Source organism: Staurois parvus, unplaced genomic scaffold, assembly GCF_062004578.1.
Source record: "Staurois parvus isolate SC_StPar_1 unplaced genomic scaffold, SC_StPar_1.0 ptg000454l, whole genome shotgun sequence".
NCBI classification, from domain to species: Eukaryota; Metazoa; Chordata; class Amphibia; order Anura; family Ranidae; genus Staurois; species Staurois parvus.
This window is the reverse complement of record NW_028318250.1, coordinates 3,634,271-3,656,061: the sequence shown is the minus strand read 5'-3', so window position 1 is coordinate 3,656,061 and position 21,791 is coordinate 3,634,271. Positions and strand designations below refer to the sequence as shown.

Sequence of the window (21,791 nt, the reverse complement as noted above, 5' to 3'; positions counted from 1 at the left end):
CTAAAGGATACATGATTTCAACACAGTAGGGTCAAGAGGAGGCCATCTAAAATAAAAGGAGACAAACATTTTTGCAGCAGGAAACATAACATAGGAAGTCATTAATTTAGCACAGGTGATGAAAAAGAAAATCACATAATAAGCAAAATTCACACAAATAAAAAATATATGGAACTTAGAAGACACCAACCTATTTTTTTGCAGGCCAAAAAAAAAGAAAAGGGCTTGGTAAGGTCAATAGATTTTGCATAACATTAAAAAGAAAAGATATATATATATATATATATATATATATATATATATATATATATATATATATAAATATATAAGATTCACCAGCATTTTGCGAGTTAAAAACATGTATATGACTTGGTAATTCAACCCCACAACAATAAACGAATTTAAGGCGATGTAAGAGCAATCTGGTACTTCATCAAAAGATTCTTCGCCATGTGATCATAATTTGAAAAGATTGCAATTCCCATTTCTAATCCAAAGGATAACTTTTATGCTATAGAGTTTGTAATGCCAGTAACAGAAGTGCTTCCTCATAAACTGCATAGGTAGGCTACTGAAAACTTTTCCCAGTAAAAACAAAAAAAGTACTTCAAAGGTACATTACACCTGCTGTTAAAAAACACTACCATATGGTCAAAGCATTGTAATCCAGTTAGCAAACAAAGTTTCATCAAATACATCATCAACTTAATCCAAAACAAAATCTAAAAACCTAGGAGGGAAAAAAAAAAAAAAAAAAAAAAAAAAAATATATATATATATATATATATAAAATTTAAATAAAGATGCCTATAGCTTATATGACTTATGGCTTAAGGAAGCATTACAGATCAGGAAAGAGGAACATAAGATAATTTCCCTATTAACAGATATTTCACTTTAATGGAACCCAAGATATATATATATATATATATATATATATATATATATATATATATATATATTTAGTTAGTTATGAAGGTTTGTGGCTTTATTTTAAATATGTTTAAAAATTATTATGTTACTATTCCCCAATTGACACAATTTTACAATATAAAAAATACTATTAACCGATACTACAATCCACCATATATTATTTACATATTTGTGTTTATGAGTTTGTAGGAAGGCTGCATATTATCAAAATCAGGAAAGACTGACTTCTGATATGTTATCTTCGAGCTATTGTGGGTTGTTGGCACCATCAATTATGCTGAGGCAGCAAAGGAGACTTTTTTACAATACATATGCATTTATTCGAAATATTATTAAGACATTCTTGTTTTTGATTTTAAATTCAAAAGTCAACACTCTGGTTGTTTCCATATATATATTTACATAGTTATATAAAAAAGACACAAGGCTTTCTTAAAGGAATTTCTTTTTTTTATGTAAGTAATACAATATTACTTTAACATAAATATAAAAAGTAAATTGCAAATCTACATTTGTAAAAGTTACAAACAGAATTCACCAAACCGAAAAAAAATATATTGCAAAGTATATTACACAGCCAAAAAAAATGTGAAAATAAATAGAAAGGGCAGGTTTATCTGGAAATAATATTAAAATATTCTCTTAAAATTAGTAATTGTACAAAAGTGTGTAGAATGAAAACAGAACGAAAAAAAAATACACAAATTTCAAAAACATACATATGTATACATATAACACATATTTACAATGTTAAGTCAATGTTAAGTAAAAAAAAACATTTCTCCTCTTTTTTTAGTTTATTTGCTTTATAATGGAATATGTAAGTCTCCTTTGATCTTTGTTTTCTAAATAGTTCCCCTTTTGTAGAGTATACACCATATACTTTTTTTTAGCTTTTACAGAGCTAGGCAATTGTCTGAGGTTTTGTAATCCTTTAATCTATTAAAGCATATGGATACAGTAAAATAATGTATCTTTAGTGGCAGTATGAAAAAGACTTAATATTAAACAGCGAACTGGCATTCTGACCTTACAAGTCATAGTATAACTATGCCAATTAATAAGGATCCTAAATAATGTATGCATCTCATTAATTAATGCATAGCAACATCACTTTGCTGCTTGTCCCAGGATGTACTTTTTGGTATAAATAGGGTATTTGCCAATGACTTTGAAAACATACACATAATACCAAAAATAACAAATAAAAAAACAATTAAATAAAACTTTGGATATTTAATTTAATTTTTTTTTTAAAAAAGAAACTTTGTGGATCTGAATAAATAAGTGTAACTTTTATTTTTTTGTGTAAAACAACAGGGGTTTATAGCATCCACTTCCATGCCAGAGATATTTCCCTTGTACTGCACTTCAGGAGCTAAATAGTCTAATTAATAAATAACACACATTTCCATTCAAAGCTGCCAACAAATTTGTGAGAATGAGAATTTACATTAATAATAAAAATATTCACAGTTCTTATAATCTGCCTCTATCCCACAATATTCTGAATCAATAAATTACTTCCCTCCCCTTCTCCTTTTTTTTTTTACCTTCAAGAAGAAACAAGATTATTAAATGAGCTGAGGTGTACCCAAAAAAAAAAAAAGGTTTGGGAAAAGGGATTTTTATGGTGGTGTCTTAATTTATTCTTCTGGCCAAAGGTACTCCAGTCTCTTTCTAGGGGTCCTGTTACAATTTTTTCTTTTGTAAAATCCAAAAGTACTTACTTCATCCCCCACATCCTCCCTTTATAGATTTCTTAGTCATTGTACAGAGGTCTGCAGCGTGTGATGGAGTGGAGGGGTCTCTGCTTGTGAATACACATCCTCCATGGGGGGGTGAGGGACCCCTGCTGGGGTCATCCTTTTCTCTTTCTGCCTTCTGTTGCAAAACCAAACTCTCACCACCTCCTTCTCCAACTGGAGACTGTCTGCCAGGCTGGTGATCTCATGGGCTGAGGGTTTAGGACACTTTAGGAAATGGTTCTCCAGGGCTCCCTTCACCCCAACTTCTATGGAGGTCCTCTTCTTCCTTTTCCTGCCTTGGGCTGCGATCTTGTCTAGGTTGGTGGGGCTCCCTGTGGTGGAATCGGTCTCCTCTAGCCATTTGTTCAACAGGGGCTTCAGTTTACACATGTTCTTGAAACTCAGCTGCAAAGCTTCAAACCTGCAGATGGTGGTTTGGGAGAAAACATTGCCGTACAAGGTGCCCAGGGCCAAGCCAACGTCTGCTTGGGTGAAGCCCAGCTTGATCCTCCTCTGTTTGAATTGCTTGGCAAACTGTTCCAGGTCATCGGAGCTGGGGGCGTCTTCATCGGAGTGGTCCTGATGGTGGTTGAGATGCTGGGGAGGCGACTCGACATGGGTGTCGTGGACTCCTGGGTCATCGTGTAAGGGGTCCCTCATGCTGTGGTGTAGGGAGGAAGCCTGGGGCCCCAGCATGCCGTTCAGATTCGTGTAGGAGGACTGCGAGTAGAGGAGAGGCTGGTGGCTGTTGGAGCTGGGGGACATCGGAGACAGGTGGTGGCTTCCTCCTTGCGCCCAGGCGTGAGTGCTGGGAGTCTGTTGGTGGACCAGGTGCGACCTGTGGTGGTGGAAACTGGTGCTGAGGTCCTCTCTGCTGTTCTGCACCCCACCTTTGTGGTCTGCTTGCCCGGCCAGGTGAGAACCGCTCCCCCAGTCACTGGTGGGATTGGGCAACCACTGGTGATGAGTGAGGCTCATGGGGTGGCCGGCGTTAGTGGCTAAGCCTTGAAGGTACTCTTGGTGCATCATCTTCTGCACCTCTCTGTAGGTGGTACCTTGGTGCATCCTATCGGAGTCCGGATGCATCAGAGGATTGGAAGGCAATGTGTTATTCCTGGGCAGATACTGAGCAGTTGCAGCCATGGCTCCTACTCCTTAACTGGCTGCAACTTCCTCGCTTTCTGGGCTTTAGAACCAAGCTCCAGCCCTGTGGAGAGAGCTCGTGCGAGAGGCACCGCCCACCGCCTCCCCGATTGGCTCCCGCCCCTCTGATTGACACGCCGGGCTCACCCCTCTCACTTTCCATTGGTTTCCAACCTCCCCGCCATTGGCTCCCCTCGACATATTGACTCGGGAGCGCTCTCTCCCATTGGCCGAGCGCTTTCATTCATGCTGTTTTGCAAACAACCACGTGGGGGAGTAAGGAGTGTATTTTTTGCAGTTTACATAGAAATCTTGTAAATAGTACATTGCCATTTTTACATTGGACTGCATGCCTGGGAGATGGGCAGGTTTGGCTGGAATTATGCATTATTAATTCCTCTTATTATGATACTTGATCAGCGCTAATTGAGAGTATTCAATGAAAAAAAAAAGAAGAAGAAGGGAAGGGGGGTGTCCTGGCACGACGATAATTACGTATGATCTCATCTGGGGTTTTACAAGATTAAAGGGGGGGTCAGGATTAGATGATCTGCAGCCAGCATGTACACGTTCCAATGAACATTAAACCAATAACGAGGGATCAATCCGTACAGACTCAGGACAACCTGGTAGGTACGGCCGATCTGCTTTATTTTCCTTTACAAGTCTGCAGTCCGAACTAGAACTTCCACTAACGCTGTCATCCTCATCACACGATCGCATCGTTCATCCCAAACCTGCTGCGATCATCCCATTGATCATCCTCCTGCTGCCGGTGTCACCCAGATAATCATCCTGCACCCAGCAATGGGATCTGGAGTGGATCATCATCCTACAGCCGGTGTCACCCCAGATCCCTGATAATTTTCAGCAATGGGATCTTCCTGCAGCCGGTGTCACCCCAGATCCATGATCATTGTCAAGCAAGGGATCATCCTGCAGCCGGTGTCACCCCAGATCCTTGATCATTGTAAGGGATCATCCTGCAGCCGGTGTCACCCCAGATCCTTGATCATTGTAAGGGATCATCCTGCAGCCGGTGTCACCCCAGATCCTTGATCATTGTCAGGCATGGGATCATCCTGCTGCCGATGTCACCCAGATAATCATCCTGCACCCAGCAATGGGATCTGGAGTGGATCATCATCCTACAGCCGGTGTCACCCCAGATCCCTGATAATTTTCAGCAATGGGATCTTCCTGCAGCCGGTGTCACCCCAGATCCATGATCATTGTCAGGCATGGAATCATCCTGCAGGCGGTGTCACCCCAGATCCTTGATCATTGTAAGGGATCATCCTGCAGCCGGTGTCACCCCAGATCCTTGATCATTGTATGGGGTCATCCTGCAGCCGGTGTCACCCCAGATCCCTGATCATTGTCAGCCATGGGATCATCCTGCAGCCGGTGTCACCTCAGATCCCTGATCATTGTCATCCTGCAGCCGGTGTCACCCCAGGACTGTTTCAGCAAAGGGATCTGGATCACCATCCTGCAGGCAGATCCCAGATCATTGTCAGGCATGGGATGTGAAGTATCATCCTGCACCCGGTGTTCCCCCCAGATCGCATATAATTGTCAGCAATGGGATGTGGATCATCATTCTGCAGCCAGTGTCACCCCAGATCATTAGGGATCATAATTCTGCCGCCATATCCCAAATCATTGTCAGGCATGGGATGTGGAGCACCACCCGGCACCCAGATCCCATATAATTGTCACCAATGGGATGTGGATGATCATCCTGCATCCGGTGTCACCTCGGATCCCAAATAATTGTTAGCAATGTGATGGGGATCATCATTCCGCACCCAGATCCCATATAGTTGTCAGTAATTTGTTGTGGATCATCATCCCGCACCCAGATCCCATATGGTTGTCAGTAATTTGTTGTGGATCATCTCGCACCCAGATCCCATATAGTTGTCAGTAAATTGTTGTGGATCATCATCATCCTGTACCCAGATCCCATATAGTTGTCAGTACTTTGTTGCGGATCATCATCCTGCACCCAGATCCCATATAGTTGTCAGTAAATTGTTGCGGATCATCATCCTGCACCCAGATCCCATATAGTTGTCAGTAAATTGTTGCGGATCATCATCCTGCACCCAGATCTCATATAGTTGTCAGTAATTTGTTGCGGATCATCATCCTGCACCCAGATCTCATATAGTTGTCAGTAATTTGTTGCGGATCATCATCCCGCACCCAGATCTTATATAGTTGCCAGCAATTTAATGCGGACCATCATCCTGCACCCAGATCCTATATAGTTGCCAGTAATTTAATGTGGATCATCATCCTGCACCCAGATCCCATATAGTTGTCAGCAATGAGATGGGGTATAGGGATAATCGTTCTGCACCCAGATCCCATATAGTTGTAAGTAACTTGTTGTGGACCGTCATTCTGCAACCAGATCCCATATAATTGTCAGCATGGGATGGGGGTCCTTATTCTGCACCCACTTCCCATTTAATTGTCAGTAATTTGTTGTGGATGATCATCCTGGACCCAGATCCCATATAGTTGTCAGCAATTAGATGGGGATCATCGTCTTGCACCCAGATCTCATATAGTTGTCAGTAACTTGTTGTGGATCATCATCCAGCACCCAGATCCCATATAACTGTCATCAATGGGATGGGGATCATCATCCTGCACTCCGATCTCATATAGTTGTCAGTAACTCGTGGATCATCATTCTGCACCCAGATCCCATATAGTTGTCAGTAATTTGTTGTGGATCATCATCCCGCACCCAGATCCCATATAATTGTCATCAATTGGATGGTGATCATCATCCTGCACCCACATCTCATATAGTTGTCAGTAATTTGTTGCGGATCATCATCCTGCACCCAGATCCCATATAATTGTCATCAATTGGATGGTGATCATCATCCTGCACCCACATCTCATATAGTTGTCAGTAATTTGTTGCGGATCATCATCCTGCACCCAGATCTCATATAGTTGTCAGTAATTTGTTGTGGATCATCATCCTGCACCCAGATCTCATATAGTTGTCAGTAATTTGTTGAGGATCATCATCCTGCACCCACATCTCATATAGTTGTCATCAATTGGATGGTGATCATCATCCTGCACCCAGATCTCATATAGTTGTCAGTAATTTGTTGTGAATCATCATCCCGCACCCAGATCCCATATAATTGTCATCAATTGGATGGTGATCATCATCCTGCACCCAGATCCCATATAGTTGTCAGCAATGGGATGGGGATCATCATCCTGCACCCAGATCCCATATAATTGCCAGTAATTTGATGTGGATCATCATCCTGCACTAAGATCCCAAATCATAGTCAGGCATGGGATGTGGGAGATCATCCTGCACCCGGTGTCACCCCAGATCATTGCTAGCAATAAGATGGGGATCATCATCCTGTAGCCAGGACCCTAGATCATTGTCAAGCATGGGATGTGGGTGATGATCCTGCGCCCAGTGTCACCCCAGATCCCAGGTCAGAGTCTGGCATGCTGCTACTATTGACTAAGCGGTTGGGGATGTTTGTTTAGCGCAGGGCACTGCCATGTATATCTGTAATGACAACCCTGCGTACCTGTGATCACACAGCACTGTTTGTCTTGCAGCAGGTGAATAGCAGACGGCAGCCAATAGCTGATCGGAGCTGGCCCTGTTGGAAAACTTCAGAGAAGCAGCACAAATGAAATATTCTGCTTTCTAATGAGGCATAGCCTGATGATCTAATGAAAGAAGAGGCTGCTCCTGACAGTATTTGAAATACTAGAAGAATAACCATTATTTCCAAACGCTGGGAGCCTTTGCTTTCCCCTCCCTTCCACTGCCTCCCCCCTTAAAAAAAAGTCTTTAAATCAAAATAATGTAATTACAAAGGCACTGAAACAACCGCAACTAATTATTTTGAATTAAATTTTAATCCTGCTGCATCTATCAAGGCATGAAAAAAAACAAACAAAAAAACAGAACAAAAAAAAAAAAAAAAACTGTTTACTAGGCTGGGTGTTATTTAAGAAATAAAACTGCATTTTGTGCCTTTCAAAGTCAATTAGATAGTGATGGCCATTTCTCTCGTTTTCCTCTCTGCCTGTGTGCTCTGATTTCTGATTGTTTTTCTGTTCACGTTTTGCCCTAACTGCAAATTACCAGTTGTATGAATTGCAGAGCAGCTGCCATGAACAGAGCAGAAAGGGAGCTGAGCACACACACACAATCACATCCCTTATGTACATTCCCAGCGCATTCACACCCTCTGCCTACAGAGACTACTGGACCCACTACTCAGCTCATCCCCTTCCAGCTCTGACCACTACTTCCAACACACTCCTACTAAACAATGTCACTTTTATGTCACCACCTCAGGAGCAGCACAGCAACTTGCTAAAGGTGAGTCATTGCCTTAAAAAAAAAAAATCCTTAAAGCTTAATGATTATTATTTTGTAGCAACTGGTTTTATACTGATTCGGTCATTATTTGTTGTAGTAGTATTTAATTTATTCTTTGGATGCGCTTGTGATATTTATTTAAACTGAGCCCTTTTTATTTTAAACAGGAGGATCAAATTTTGTATTTATTTGATCCAACATTTAATTTATCCAATAATATTTTTATTTACACTCTATATAATCTATCTATCCATCTATTACAGCAATTATAAACATGTATATATGTATGTATAAAAATGTATTGTATGATATATATATATATATATATATATATATATAATGTATAAATAGAAATGTATTGTATGTTGCATATATATATATATTTTTATATATATATAGTATATATATTGTAATCATAAATATGTATGTAGAAAAATGTATTGAATTATATATATATATATATATATATACTATATTATTTAAATGCAGTAGTTAATAAAACAAGTGGAGTATTAACATATATTTAGATTTTTACTAAACTTTGAAAGTTTGCTCTGCCCTTAAAGTGGACTAAAGTGGCCAGCGAAGGTCAGCTTACAGCATATGAATTCACAAGCAGTTCTTATGATTAATATTCCTCCCATGTTTTTTTTTTCTTTATATATAGCTACATTTTGCAGAGCTGATCTATTGGATTTCTATGTTATTTTCAGTTAAGTCTGTGTGTAATGATTCTAGGGTACATGTTAGTGTATATATTTGTATTCTTTTTTTTTCATTGATGCTGCTTACTAATAGATTTGTTTAATGCAATGTTTATGTAAATAGTTTATAACTGTTCACTATTTTATAGCTATGTGCTGATTATAGTGCACGTGGTCATTTATAGGACTAACATCCAGTTTTTAAAGCAGTACACCAATTCAACTGAAATTGTAGTAGTACTACATTCAATTGAAAGCCTATAAACTTAGTTGTAGGGAAGTCAGGGATATACAGAGAGTAACAGAAGGCAGTATTGTTGCTACTTTCCTAATTGTGATCTATTTATCATTGCAACTTTGAAAACATCAAGTTACAAAAGTACATTCACATGCACACAGAATTATACAGTGTGTGTGATTCGATAGATAGATAGATAGATAGATTAGATAGATAAATAGATATGAAATAAATGTGTGTTTCATATATAGATTTCATAGAATTAGAATGTGCATTGCTAAATGGTAAGCTTTATTTTTACAGTTTTGTTTCACAGTGGAGATGTTTTGTTTAATATTCTCTATAGAATTGCAGTATCACCTTAAGCTTGGTTTAATGCATTACATTTGTATAACTACTGCATATTTATCAATATAAGTGGTACTGCTGATGAGAATAAGAGCTTCAATTTTAAGCAATAGATGAATAAATTTTGTCTCTTCCGACGCATGATAGGGGCTATACTTTTCCATAGGTGTATGGATTCATATAAGCATTTGTGTTTGTGCTATAATTTAGACAATGATCTTTTATTTTAACACAACCATTTACAAAATGCTAACAATGATCTTCTTTTTTAAATGAAGTCATCCTTAACTGCACTCTTCTTTGGTTTCCAAATCGATTAGATGATTCCCCAATATACTAACTGTATCAGTTCATATGTATATTATTATATGTTTATTCTGTTTTAATGTTGACATGTTGTAAAATTAAGTTAAAATGCTGTAGACTATAGACCCAAATCAGCTATATATAATTTTGCCTATTTTGGAGATATTCTGTTTGAGTGGAAAAAAATAAAAGTTACTTCTTATTTGATGCCATTATAAGCAACATCAAAATTCCCTGATTTGCCTTTACAGTTATCCTAATTTGTAGACATGAAAAGCTTGAGAGATGGTTGGAGGCCAGTAAAAAGAAAGACTAGCTGCTATGGTGTTACAGGGACAAGCAGTAAAAGTTGGTTAAAAGTGTCCAGATTGGCCATTGTGAAGAATATGGCCTTGTCTTTGTGAAGGGACATATTTGTCAGGATCCCAATGGTAACTATGGAGAGAGAATTAAAGGCCTTACAGAAAGCATGCTGAATGGGGTTCAATCAGAGGGAGACAGAGAGAGGGAGAGTGTTAGAAAGGCTTCTGTTTAACCTAATCAAGTCCACAACTCATGCGAAACTAGGAAAGGATTCATCCGTTTATTCAAAAACAGAATTTTTCTATGTTTGTTAAAATATTCTAACAGTATTAAAACATCAGGAATGCTACACTAGAAATAGAATTTTTAAGATAATGTACACAACAGGCAGCAAGCTTATTCAAAAGGACAGAGCACAAGGCTATTCAACAATGATCTAAAGTGCATCAACTGACAGCAACCAATTAGGGCTCAGTTAACTGTAGTCGCATGAGTGAAAGATGGATTCTGATTGGCTGTTACGGACTACTGCTCTTTGATTTTTACTTTATTAAGTAAAGCATTTGGCTACCCACTAAAATCATGTTGAATGCTGTAGTATAAATTCATACAAGTAGTATGCAAGAATGTACAATTCATTTCCATCATCAGCATCAAAAGTGCTTTAGTATTTGCCCTACCATATTGTTACATGGCAGATAGAGTGCCAAAAGACATAAGCATGCTTTCCTTCTGTCCCTCTCCTCTCTGAAACAAAAAGAAAGGCTGGTCAGCTAGTAAGAATATATGGCATATGGAAATTCGTATTTACTTTGAACAGACTGTTCAAGCAGACTAACAATTTTATTGTTTCTTTTGCCCCCTAGTTAAACCTACTGATAACAAAAAGAAAAACAAAAAATAGCCTATAAACTTTTTGCTATCAAAGTAACCTTTTTATTATCTTAGGTTAACACTGTTTAAATAGTCATTATAAGGAAAAAAAATTAATGGATCTTGTGTTATCACTAATTTGGCGAAAAACATTGACTCTTGAACTGTGCAGATCTTAAATATAACCTATTAAGGCAGAACATGTTTCTGGTCAAGCACTTTGCAGAGCACAGGTACATATGTACTCTCTAAATAGGTATCTATCTATCTATCTATCTATCTATCTATCTATCTATCTATCTATCTATCTATCTCTGTTTCACTGCAAAATATTACTTTGTGTTGGGTTATTGCCTTTAAAAGGTTACCCTGTGTTATATTCTGTTATTACATTTTGGGGGAAGCTTCCGCATCTACCGAAGATTTAGATTTAAATAAATAGGTAGACAGCAAGTGCAGGCATACGCCATACAAATGTATATTATTAGATCTACAATCCACCTCTATTATTCAAAGCCCATGAATAATAGATTGTGCACTATTATTCATAGATTGTATCCCTGGCATTCCCACAGTCTCTGCTAATCCACTGGTCCATAGGCCTCACTAGTATTACCATTTCAGTGTTTACTAACTTATAAATCTTAATGTATCTTGGGTCATGTAGTACAAGTATCAGCTACAGGTACAGAGCAAGCAGTCACAGGTTTAACATTCAGCCCATAAACAAGTCACCTGTATTCAGGCTGAATGTTGCGAAGTGCAGTGATGAACTGTAGAGCCTCTATGGCTCACATTGGTTGGTTCATAGAGCTGGCAAATTAATTATTTTACTATAGTTCTTGTTATGGATATAAAGATTATTTCTGGGTCTGATAGAAATGCCATACCAGTGCAGAGTGATATTGCTGGACTATGTTTTTCATAATTTATTAAGGTTTTTTTTTTATAAAGGTTTATTTTAGCTCAACGAAACTGCCTCGCATAGAAAACTAAAATGAACACAACACTCACAGACACACACACACTTGTGCACAAACGCATTCACTAACGCATACTCACAACACATACTTAAAATGGTATTAATAACTATTTAATAAAATGCATATTGTATTTAATTTTTCTTAGTCCTTTATATGGCAATTTATTTAAATTTTTCTATAAATATATAATATATGCTTTAATGACAGATCAGCTACAAACAATATAGTACTTTTTTTTGTCTTGAGTGGGCAAGGGTGTAATAAAAACAGGGAGGCTCCAGAGTATTGTACCAGCTTACTTCATCTATTTATTTCCTTTTTTCAACTAAACAACAATAAAGGACTTTAAGACTTTAAAAAAAGGAAAATCTGTGTATTATATATTTATAATAATACAGGTGGGATCTTCATAACCAAGTCTTAAAGAAAATGGCTATTCATGCCATCAAGCTCAGAACCCTATGTACTTCTTTCAATGTCTGAAAAGTCATCTCCAACTATAGTGAATAGAGCTTCTCTGGCATTAAAATAATACAAAAGGGCTTCTTCACTTAAATGTATTATTTTATTCTATACTGCTCAGACGTCTCGGTAAGAAATTGATCTAAAATTTGGGAACTGATGCTGGGAATTTATGTAATAAGATTTTTTTTTTCCAAAATGTAATTTGACCTAAATAATGTACCTAAAAAGGGAGCTAGTAGGTAATAAAAGAAACATAAAATAGTAATAGAGTACACACACACAGACGCACACACCAACAAATGATTTACATATACAGTGGCAAAGTTTTCCTTTTCTTGATTTCAGATTCAAATTTTATTTTATTAAAAACCTGAAACTTTTACGGTTATCTATAAGCTACTTGCCTATGTGCTGCTATTTTCAAACTTTTTAAATGCTTTCCTTTTTAGCATCCCCTCAAAGTTATTTTCAGTCATCCACAGATTAAATTGATGCAAACTTTGCAATTATTAGGAAAGATGCTTACAAAGTCTTGCTTTTGTATATGGTTAAGTCCTTAAGGTCTAATTTATTTGGGAAAACAGCTTGTGTTAAGTTTAAAACCAGAAAGCTATCACCTACGTTATTATAGGCCAAGCTGATGCTTTCTAAAACTATTATAGTTATCAATGTGAACAGTGCAATATTATCAATGAAAACTTTGATGTACGCTTTGACCTTCCTTTAGATCAGAGGTAACCGCTCATCTATCACAAGTATTGTGCTTGTCCATGACTACATTAACCATAGCTATTCCCTGTGCTCAGAACATCTTGCCAAATCGAGTGGGATTATGTGTTCAATCACAAAAAGCTTCCAGGCATTTTACAGGGACGAGGTGTTGCTGTTGTGTTTTATTGCACAACTACCAAAAAAATGCCAACACAAATATAACTCCCTAAAGAAAGGAGGAGTATCAGATAAAGAAAAACAGGTAACACCTGTACTGGGACAGGGAGAAACAGGTGTGTGCAGGGATGTAGTAACCTGCTATAAAGTAAAAGTTGGATTTTAATTAAAATATTTCTACCTTGGATCTGCATTACTTTCACCATTTACACCTTTCAGTATTTGTTGATATACAGTGACATGTATTATCCTCCAGTGAGCTCACAAGCTGAATATTTTTTCCACTTTGAAAAATGCGTGCGCGCACACACACAGGGGTTGACTGAATAAAGGAATATTTATTTTATGTAATTATATAGACCCATCAATTTATGCAATGCTTTTACATATATATTGTACATTCACATCAGTCCCTAACCCTCAAGGGGTGTACAATCTAAGGTCCCTAACTTACATTCATACCTACACATACTAGGGCCAATTTAGACAAGATCCAATTAACCTACCAGCATGTCTTTGGAGAGTGGGAGGAAACTGGAATACCCAGAGGAAACCCACGCAGGCACAGGGAGAACATGCAAACTCCAGGCAAGAGGTGCTCTGGTTGGGTTTGAACCAATGAAGCTAGTACTGCCAGGTGGAAATGCTAACCATTTAGCCACTGTACTGCCCATATAAAAACTGTTCACTTTGAAAAATTGTATTTTCACATTGCAAAGTGAAGGTTCAATGAAAACGTTGAAATTTTGTTTACTTCAGCCCTGCGTGTGAAAAAAACCCTTTTTAAAAAAATCTTCTTTGCACATGGTTGAATGTTCAAAATTAACAAAGTGTCACCTTTTTTTAAAATAAAATATATGAACATACGCTTTGCAAAGTGAAAACTGAACAGCCGCTACCTTTTTAGTATATCAACCCTATAGTGTTTATTCTTGTAGCTGCATATATCTGCCGAAAAAAAAAGATCAGCATCATGCACACACCTGGAATATTTTATAGACAGTCTCTATCCATCTTTCATTGATGACCCTTCACACAAACTAGCCCCATACATAGTGAGTCTAGTATTGGCCCACATAAAGGTCTTAGTCTTAAAGCTGGATTCTAGTCAGCCATATAAAATTCCCATGAAACGCCATCCTCCCAGCACTGCAAGGTTAAATGCTATTTTTATTTCTAAGGGATTGCAATAAGAAGTAATAGTTAGCTGGTCGTGCATTGTATGTGATGACGACAGAAGGCCTATGACTGGATAAGCGACGGTGATGGCCTTTAAGAGCTAATTGTTAAGCAATACGACCCATAAAAACCCTTAGAATCTATTTTAGACTTCATCAGAGTAATACTGCACTTAAAAATTAGTATGTAGAGTAAGGGCCCTTTATGTTATAACAATGGTTACAGAGAATGTTTACACGATATCAGTAGACCTTATCTCACTGGAAACATTTGATTTAATTAATAGAAAACTCATTATTTTATTTCCCCTTCTCCTGCTAAGGTCTCGGAATGGAGTGCATTTGTTCAGCTGCTGTAAAATATTTTCATCTTAGCTAAGTGAGCTTATTTTGTAAGACTGTACAATTTGATAATAGGTTGTAACTGATAGCATCCAATCCCATTTCAATTCCCTTTGTCGGTTCAGTAAAACACAATTTTAGATAGTTAACTGTTGTGTGCTGCACTTGTTTAGTTATTGTTCTTTGCATTACCATATTAAATATGGCCTTATGCTTTGAGTAATGCAAGCTTACCTATGCCATTCAGACCCCCTGATAGCCGGTGTCACCTTTAAGTTGGGGTGAATTGACAGGAGAGACGTACAGTGGTGTTTATAAGAAAGGGATTTGATTTTTACTATCTTTCCTATCCTTAGGGGGAGTGCTAATCCTGCTTGTAGACTTTTTTATGTAAAATCTGGTGGATGAAATTTAGGCTCCTGTCATGGACACATAGGGGTTGATTTACTAAAACAGAAGAGTGCAAAATCTGGTGGATGAAACATAGGCTCCTGTCATGGACACATAGGGGCTGATTTACTAAGACTGAAGAGTGCAAAATCTGGTGGATGAAACTTAGGCTCCTGTCATGGACACATAGGGGCTGATTTACTAAGACTGAAGGGTGCAAAATCTGGTGGATGAAACATAGGCTCCTGTCATGGACACATAGGGGCTGATTTACTAAGACTGAAGAGTGTAAAATCTGGTGGATGAAACATAGGTTCCTGTCATGGACACATAGGAGCTGATTTACTAAGACCAAAGAGTGCAAAATCTGGTGGATGAAACTTAGGCTGCTGTCATGGACACATAGGAGCTGATTTACTAAGACCAAAGAGTGCAAAATCTGGTGGATGAAACAAAGGCTCCTGTCATGGACACATAGGAGCTGATTTACTAAGACTGAAGAGTGTAAAATCTGGTGGATGAAACTTAGGCTCCTGTCATGGACACATAGGGGCTGATTTACTAAGACTGAAGAGTGCAAAATCTGGTGGATGAAATATAGGCTCCTGTCATGGACACATAGGGGCTGACTTACTAAGACTGAAGAGTGCAAAATCTGGTGCAGCTCTGCACAGAAACCAATCAGCTTCCAGGTTTTTTTATTGCCAACGCTTAAATGAACAAGCTGAGTTTTAGAAGATGATTGGCTACCATGCTCTGCTGCACCAAATTTTGCACTCTTCAGTTTTAGTTAATACCCCCCATAGTGATTGGTGGATAAATATCACTAGTCACAGCAAGCCCTGAGGACCTCCAGCTCCCTCATTAAATCCCTCATTGATCAGACAGGGAGTATCTTTAACTTGCAATCTACTAGCCTGGTGCAAAATTTGAAGCAATAATACGAAACAGGTTCAGAGTGGCACCGCAGAATATTACAAAACAGATCATGAAAGATGCAGAAACATGGACTCTTCGCAGAATGTCTCTGTGACTCCATCAGATTAACATATGGCTGTATATCACAGGGGTTGATTTACTAAAGGCACATAGACTGTGCACTTTGCAAAGTGCGGTTGCTTCAGAGCTTAGTAAACGAGGTAAAGGTTCACTTTGCAAAGAATACCCAATTACATGCAAGGAACCCCCCCCCCCCCAAAAAAAACTATATTTTTGCTTGCACATGATTGGATAATGCAAGTCAGCAGAGCTTTTGCTCATTTACTAAGCTCTGGAGCAACTGCTCTTGCAGAGTGCAGCTGCACTTACCAAAGTGCACAGGCTATTTGCCTTTAGTAAATCAACCACAAAGTCGCTATAAAACGCTATAACAACATGGGGAGATTTACTAAAACTGTTGCATTTAGAATCTGGTGAAGCTGTGCATGGTAGCCAATCAGCTTCTAACTTATTTACTTATTTCAGGTACTTCTATAGCGCCATCAATTTACGCAGTGCTTTACATACATATATTGTGCATTCACATCAGCCCCTAAACCCTCAAGGGGCGTACAATCTAAGGTTCTTAACTCACATTCATACATACACATACTAGGGCCAATTTAGACAGGAGCCAATTAACCTACCAGCATGTCTTTGGAGTGTGGGAGGAAACCCACGCAGTCAAAGGGAGAACATGCAAACTCCAGGCAGGTGGTGCCGTGGTTGGGATTTGAACCAGTGACCCTAGTACTGCCAGGCAGAAGTCCTAACCATTTAGCCACTGTGCTGCCCAGCTTGTTCAAATAAACTTTGGCAAAAAAACTGGAATCTGATTGGTTTCTATGCAGAGCTACACCAGATTTTGCACTCTCTAGTTTTAGTAATTAACCCCCAAAGAGTCTAGCTGAGAATCACTTTATAGCAAAAGAGTTCAGAACACAAACAGTTATTTGCAAGTATTCTCATAGACAGTATCCCTCTCACTAAAGTCCAGGGTAGCTCTGGTAAGGACAGCAGACAGCTGGAGGGATTCAAGGCCCACCCCACTAGAACTGGTGTACTCTAGCAGCAATCGGAGAAGGACTCCCTATAGTAGCTAGGTGTTTTGGAGCAGCTGAGTGATATTAGGCTGCTGCATGGCTGCCTGCACACCAGTTCTGACAGTGGAGGGCCTCTCACCTGGTTGAAGATTGCTTGCCCAGCTATTTCTGCCACATCACATGTGGTCTCTCTAAGGGAGGGAAGCAGAGAAACATTTCTTTGCTGGATATGTCCAAGAACTGAAGAGTTGTGAGGGAAGGAGTTAAAGGACCTACATCTGTATCTGAGCATTGTGAATCATTGAAGGTACTCTGCTACAGTTGTAATACAATAACTTCTACACTTTCCAAATCTTAGATTCAGAATAAGTATGCAAATCAGTTGTTATAGTTTCACTCTGATTTCACTTACTGCATGATTGTTCCAGTCAGACAACTAACAATTTCAGAAGGTGGTTAACAGGGTTTTTCTACTTTTGTTCTTGGTGTTTTGTTTCATCTTCTAAAAGATAAGTTCAGCTTTAATAACGTGTTACATGTTACATCATTTCCCCGCACCTACTGTCACATTTATAAAAACGGCACGATTGTGTGGGGCTCTGCCTGCACATCCGCGCTATATATTCTTGGCAATCTGTGAATGAAAAAAACTACATGTCCCACCTGCCACCACAGCTAATGGACTTGTAATTTCAATGAATTTTGAACTCACTGATCAGTTTGCCCATAGAATAGCCATTCTTCCTCTAGCTTCGTAACAGAAAGTTTATACAGAGGTATGGGCACAAAGCTGGAGGAAGAGGAGCCTGACATTGCATCCATGATCTGCTTTTAAGGGTCCTGTAAAAAAATAAAAATAAATGCACATTATTTTAAAATCATGGGCATTTATTATTATTTTTTTAAGGTGAACTTAGCCTTTAAAGTTGTAAATCTGTACACACTCCTGCTGTTTTATTTCCACTGCATGAACAGAGAACTGTCCTGTAATGATCGGGTAGTGTTGAAGAGAACTATACGCAGTCCTTTTTGTGGGACTAGTCTTATTAGTGAACACCACACAATATGATTGTAGCAAGTTATTGAAGACTGATCACCATCATCTCTGATCAGACCTTGTTTACTGTGGCAAAATAAACAAATGAAGCCCCTGCTACCATCTCCCCGTTGGCCTGCTATGAAACCGATCGAACTAAAGGTCTGCGTTAGCAGATTTTTAATCAAGGCACAGCATAAAATTATGCTCTTGAGGGCAAATGCTACTTTCTAAAATCAGTGTGATACAAATGAGTTACCGGTCAGGGAGAGGTTAATCTGCTGCTACGAAGCGATATAAAAAACCACTAGTGTAGTTTAGCTGAAAAGTTGCCCAGTTGCCTGAACGACTTTACAAACTAAGCTAGGAAGATTTAAAACATGTTGTGATAAAACAATGGAGGCTGTCGTTGCTGACCTCACCTTCCGAGAATGGCAATTGGCAGGGTGTCATGCTGCTGCTTTGGCTTTAGTACGGTCTGAGTCACTGACCTGGCATAAGCATATAGATAAGGAGTTCTGACTTTCTTTTGCTGCATTCTTGTTCTGGGTCTGTGATTCAAAAATATTAAAGTCAAACGGAGTCAGAAACCTAGAATAATGGGAAGTATGGTAATGGCAAGCTGCTTATTTATAACTTGTATGGTCTGTAGAGTAAACCCATACTTTTTCCATGCAGGGCAAAGCAACAGTTTCAGTTTAACTGCCTCCATATGTCCAGTATCATTTACCAAACTTTTCTTCTCTCCTGCAGCTCCATTCAACATCAGGAGACAAAGGAAATACCAGGTAGTGATTGGCCAGCGCTGTCACACAGGGAGTCTACAGCCCTGTCTAAGCAGCAACTCCAGAGGCTTGTAACCTTCAGATGGTTTTCCCTTCATTCCAGGTGGCTTAATGAAGGAAAGAAGGCAAGTATAAGCTGCTTCAGAGGACTATTTTAATGTGACCCTGTTGCTTTGCCCTGTATGACCAACAGAAAGGTCCACATTAGGGATATTGCCATTAATGACTCACTCTGGTTCTGCTTTGGCAGATTTGGTCAATGATGAGAAATTATATTTTTTATATGATATAATTAAAAGGGCATTGATTTAATAAAGGTATTATATGTTGTTATTCTTATAGAAATTGTTATATCTCGCCTTGACTATTGTAACTCCCTCCTCATTGGCCTACCTCATTGCAGGCTATCCCCTCTTCAGTCTATCATGAATGCTGCTGTCAGAATCATCCACCTTACTAACCGTTCTGTATCTGCCACCCCTCTCTGCCAATCCCTCCACTGGCTTCCCATTGCCCAACGGATAAAATTCAAAACACTAACAATAACGTAAAAAAGTCATTTATAACTCTGCCCCAAATTACATCACCGATCTTGTCTCTAAATATCACCCAAACCATACTCTCCGCTCCTCGCAAGTCCTCCTACTCTCTAGCTCCTCCCATGCTCATCTCCAGGACTTATCCAGAGCTTACCCTATCCTCTGGAATTCTCTACCCCAATTTATCAGACTATCGCCTACTCTGCTCACTTTTAGGCGATCTCTGAAAATCTATCTCTTCAGGGAAGTCTATCCTGCCCTCAGCTAATACTGGAATCTTCTACTCTTCCAACCAGTCCATCCCCCACAGTTACTAACTTTTGTTCCACTAGCCCCTCCTTCCTAGATTGTAAGCTCCAAGGAGCAGGGCCCTCAAATCCCTCTTGTATTGAACTGTATTGTCTCCCGTTATATTGTAAAGCGCTGAGCAAACTGTTGGCACTATACAAATCCTGTATAATAATAATAATAATAATAATAATAAAAAAGGATTCATTGAATCTGTTTCAGATAGAATGTTTTTTTTAATTCAAATTTTCCCAAATCCGACTGGATGTTGGGTGTAATTATAGGCTAAGATAAAAATGTATCCTTTGGAAAGTCAGCCTGGGTGTACAAAATGTGTGTTTCACAAGCCAAGTAAAGTTAGTACCCCTAAAAGACTGTATGATTCAGACCCAAGAGTTTTGTCAAGCCAGGAGCATTAGGCAACAGTTAAAGTCCACCCAAATTGAGCTGACTTGGAGAGCTTTCCTTTCATAAAAACAGTTGTTTATAGAACTACTGAATGTTGCTCTCTTTAAATTACTACATTTGCTGTTAGTGACTCACTCTGGTTCTGCTTTAGAAGATTTGGTCAATGATGAGAAATCTTTTCTATATGATGTAATTTAAAGGGCATTGATTTAATAAAGGATTAATTTAATCAGTTTCACATAGAATGGGTTTTTTTATTCATATTTTCCTGAACCCGACTGGATGTTGGGTGTAATTACAGGCTAAGATAAAAATGTATCCTTTGAAAAATCAACCTGGGTGTACAAAATGTGTGTTTCACGTGCCAATTAAAGTAAGTAAAAATGTACCCCTAAAAGGCTGTATGATTCAGACCCAAGAGTTTTGTCAAGCCAGGGGCTGTAGGCAACAGTTAAAGTCCACCCAAGCTGAGTTGACTTGGCTTGAGCTTTCCTTTCATAAAAACAGTTGTTTGTAGAACTATTGAATGTTGCTGTCTTTAAATCTCATTTACAGTGTCCTCTAAAATATAAGCAACAGAATGGAAAGAGAAACACCAGACTTAAAGAGGAATTACACTCCTACATTCCTGTTTTTTCTTTTAATCCCTCTTACCTGGTATCCAGGGTTGCCCTCAGTTCACCTACTCATCTGTCCTGAAGATCCACAATTGTTCTGTTGAGATCCACTGCACCGCTGTCCCATACTTCTGGGTGCCTCTTCCTGGTTCAGGTAGCCTAGCCCAGACCAGGCCCACCTTCCTCTATTTGCTATGAATGGAAAGTGAAGCATCCTGATATATGTGGTGTACACATCTCAGGAGGCTTCAGAGGGGTGGAGACATCATTCTCACTTAGGCAAAAATAGCACCAGGGGGTGGTATAAACAAAAGAATAAAAAAAAGGTAAAGAAAGGAAAAAAATATTCAGTTTTAGATAGTGGAGGGGAAAAAAGAGAGCAATGATGCTCAGTGCATCCAGTAGGTGAAGGTCTGCTTTGAGAAAGTGCTGTATTATCATATACCCACACACACCTATTCCCATGTGCATATATAAATTGAAATGTTGCAAAGAAAGTTTTAAAAACCCGTGCTAATAACTTACATCACCATGAGCCTGAACTGCACATGATGGATCCATGGATACATTGACAAGCTGGAACTTCACGTGGTCCACTGCCACCTATCCTGTCCAAGGTACGAAGTATTGTGTGTTTAGAGATTCCTTCCACGCATCAATAAGAAGAGAGGTTATCTGAACGGATGTGGACTTCTTTGGACTTCATTTTAGCCCAAGGCTTGCTTGAACTTTTTTGTAAAAAAGTGTGTTTGAAAAACCGGTGAGCAAATACTGTGCGACATAAAAAATTGCATAACCCACCATTTTATTCTCTAGGACCTCTGCTTAAAAATATATTATTTGTGGGGGTTCTAAGTAA

General features: G+C 38.7%; 1 protein-coding gene and 1 long non-coding RNA gene across 4 annotated transcripts in view; one reads left to right on the top strand and one right to left on the bottom strand.

The window, feature by feature from the left end:
- Window positions 1-2,149: 2,149 nt before the first annotated feature.
- POU3F1 (POU class 3 homeobox 1) lies at window positions 2,150-3,875 on the bottom strand. Its single transcript, XM_089688785.1, has one exon. It carries the CDS (start codon window positions 3,822-3,824, stop codon window positions 2,700-2,702), a length of 1,125 nt encoding a protein of 374 aa, XP_089544911.1. The 5' UTR covers window positions 3,825-3,875; the 3' UTR covers window positions 2,150-2,699.
- Window positions 3,876-4,169: 294 nt separating this feature from the next.
- LOC149452937 (uncharacterized) overlaps window positions 4,170-21,791 on the top strand; it is an 80,825-nt gene continuing 63,203 nt past the window's right edge. The window contains exons 1-3 of one of the 3 annotated variants that reach the window (XR_016314748.1): window positions 4,170-4,453; window positions 7,446-8,220; window positions 19,049-19,205. This is a non-coding gene — a long non-coding RNA (uncharacterized LOC149452937). Of the gene's footprint in view, window positions 4,458-7,445; window positions 8,221-19,048; window positions 20,551-21,791 lie in introns of those variants that run through there. The other 2 variants (XR_016314746.1, XR_016314747.1) reach the window with 2 other exon arrangements.